Source organism: Elephantulus edwardii, unplaced genomic scaffold, assembly GCF_000299155.1.
Source record: "Elephantulus edwardii isolate Elephantulus edwardi_28Jun2011 unplaced genomic scaffold, EleEdw1.0 scaffold00391, whole genome shotgun sequence".
Classification (NCBI taxonomy): Eukaryota; Metazoa; Chordata; class Mammalia; order Macroscelidea; family Macroscelididae; genus Elephantulus; species Elephantulus edwardii.
The window spans coordinates 205,625-208,382 of record NW_006400141.1 but is presented as its reverse complement, the minus strand read 5'-3'; the positions used below and the strand labels follow the sequence as shown (position 1 = coordinate 208,382).

The 2,758-nt window shown below is 37.8% G+C and overlaps 1 protein-coding gene across 1 annotated transcript; it reads left to right on the top strand.

Annotated features, from left to right (window-relative positions):
* The first annotated feature begins 367 nt into the window (after positions 1–367).
* LOC102863778 (vomeronasal type-1 receptor 4-like) lies at positions 368–1,276 on the top strand. Its single transcript, XM_006902339.1, has one exon. The coding sequence runs from the start codon at positions 368–370 to the stop codon at positions 1,274–1,276; it is 909 nt and encodes a 302-aa protein (XP_006902401.1).
* Positions 1,277–2,758: the final 1,482 nt, after the last annotated feature.

Below are 2,758 nucleotides of genomic sequence, written 5' to 3'. Positions count from 1 at the left end.
AAAATATTAATAACTTAATTATTAATATTTTCAATAAATGGGAAGTGATACTGAGCCATCAGATGGATATTGTGGAACATAGAAAAGAATGATAAGGCAGAATGTATAGATTTTAGAGTATCACCTATGATATATTTATTATAAAGAAGTCTCTGAAAATGCAATAGACTGTGCTGGCCTAGAATATAAATTTTAATAAACAGAGCTATGATCTATGTTTATTAATGTAAACATTAGTACATACACTAGCATTTCAGCTGCTCTTTTGACCAGTAAATCAGAGAAATGTCACAGATTTAAATACTGACATCCTTACTCATACACATTTCTCAAAAGGATTTTCCTGGTCTGTCTATGAAGTTAAAGAATGGATTGGAGTGACTTTATCCTGAGAATATTCTGTTTTTCTCTTACTGGTCCTGGAATTGGAGGAAACTTATTTGTATTTGTGAAGCATATGTGCATGTTTGTCAAGAGTCCTGAGAAGAAAAGTATAGACCTTATTCTCACACACTTGGCTTTTACAAATTCAATGACTCTTTGTACCACAGGAAATGCATATGCAGCATCAGCTTTACAACTCCAAAACTTCCTAGGTAATGTTGGTTGTAAAACTGTGATTTTCTTGGGGAGGGTGGCTCGGGGTCTGTCAATCTGCACCACATGCCTCCTCAGTGTGTTCCAGGCCATCACCATCAGTCCCACAACCCCCACATGGACAAAGCTCAAACTCTGGATTGCACAGCGTATTTTCCCCTGTCTCCTCCTCTTCTGGATATGCTATTCCCTGATCAGCTCTAACTTGCTCTACTACATCACAACAATCAACAACACAAGCAGATCTGGAACTATATACACCCAAGGCTATTGTTGTATGCATCCATCTAAGCTGGTAGTTAAGTGGGTTTTCCTCACTCTCATGGCTCTGAGGGACATCATCTTTCAGGGTCTCACGGGCTGGAGCAGTGGCTACATGGCTTTTCGCCTATATAAACATCACAAGAACGTCCTCTACCTTCAGAGAACCAGGTTTACAAAAATCAGTAAAACCAGCCCAGAGATCAGAGCTACTCAAAGTGTCCTCATTCTCATGTCTTCTTTCTTATTCCTTTATTGGGCATATTTCATTTTCTCCCTATTTATTGGTTCATTCTTCACAAATAATTCCATAATAAAAAATGGTAAAATGTTTCTTGAACTCTTTTATGCCACTCTTAGCCCTTTTGTATTAATGCACAGAGTTGCCCACCTGGTTAATTGTTGGTCCACTCACTAACAGGTGAAGACAGTACTGTCTACATTGATTCTTTAAACCATTAAATGGATATCAGTTATTGATATTTATTGTACAATAAATATCCCTACAACTTGTTGTTGCTGTTGTTATTTATCATCGAATCGAGCACTATCTATAACAACCCAATGAACAACAGATTTGAACCCTGTTGTGCCATCCTCACACTTTCTGACACACTAGAACCCATTGTCACTGTGAACCCACAGTCACTGTGTCAATACACCTGGTTGAGGGTCTTCTCTTTCACCAACCTTCCACCTTTCCAATTATGATGTCCCTGGCTGGGTGTCTAAAGTTTATCACTCAAACTGGTCTTTCCTATCCAAAAGAGTAAAGGTTGATTTATTCTAAAGTATTGTTTTAAGGGAAGAGGATTAGGCTGTGATACACCCCCACCCCATTCTCCTAGAGACTTACATAAGGTTTCATTGGACCTCACTGCCAGGCACTTTTATCATTTGCAAATTACAGTTACCTTTCCATCTTCATAATTTCCAACTTTTGCATTCCAGTCATCAGCATTATCGCATCTTGATTGTCTATTTGGTCAGTTTCAAATTGTCAGATTTGGTGAACATTTTCAATTTCCTCCTCTTTGTCTTTAGCTTTGGCAACATATATTTTAATAATAGTGATATTAACAGATCTTTCTTGTATGTGTATGGAAAATATACTATCACTGAACATTGTACTTCAGAATAGAACTTGAAGTTGACTTTTTTAAAAAATATGGAACACTTCACGAATTTGCATGTAATCCTTGCACAGGGGCCATGCTAATCTTCTCTGTATCATTCCAATTTTAGTATATGTGCTGCTGAAGCAAACACGAAGTTGACTTTTTTACTATGAATGCAGCACCATTCTCCTTCTGATTTTCATTCCCAACATGGTGTTGTGGTGGTGTTAGGTGCCAATGAGTTGAGTACGATTCCTAGCAATGCTATTAACAACAGATCTGAACCTTGTCCTATCTTGTGCTATCTTCACACTTCCTGACACACTAGAGCCCATTATGGCAGTCACCATGTCAATTCACCTGATCAATTCATCTCTCCTTATTTGACCTTTCCAGGCATCATACCACTCTCTACAAGGAATAGCCCCTCCTAGCAATATGCCCAAAATATGTGATGTGAAATCGCATTAGTCTTCCCTCCACAGAGCACTCAGGCTGCAACCTCTCCAAGATAGTATACCATGTGATTATCTGGTTCAAAGTGGACAAAACTAGTTTATATCATCTCACTAATGCCTAGAATGTCAATGTTCAGGCACTCCATTTCATTTTTCACAACATCTGGTTTTCTAGTATATTCTATGTTCAAATTAATAAAGAATGTTTGACACTATTTTGATTGACTTCCAATCTGGGCTTTATCTTTAATACTATACCTATCCTTGTCCCTCTACTGTTTATAGGTTCTTCAAAGGCCTGTTATTTAAGAAGTGGCTGGACAA

Bases quoted from the DNA above. Each gene is read 5' to 3' on its own strand.
- LOC102863778 (XM_006902339.1), top strand. From the start codon at position 368: ATGGATTGGAGTGACTTTATCCTGAGAATATTCTGTTTTTCTCTTACT.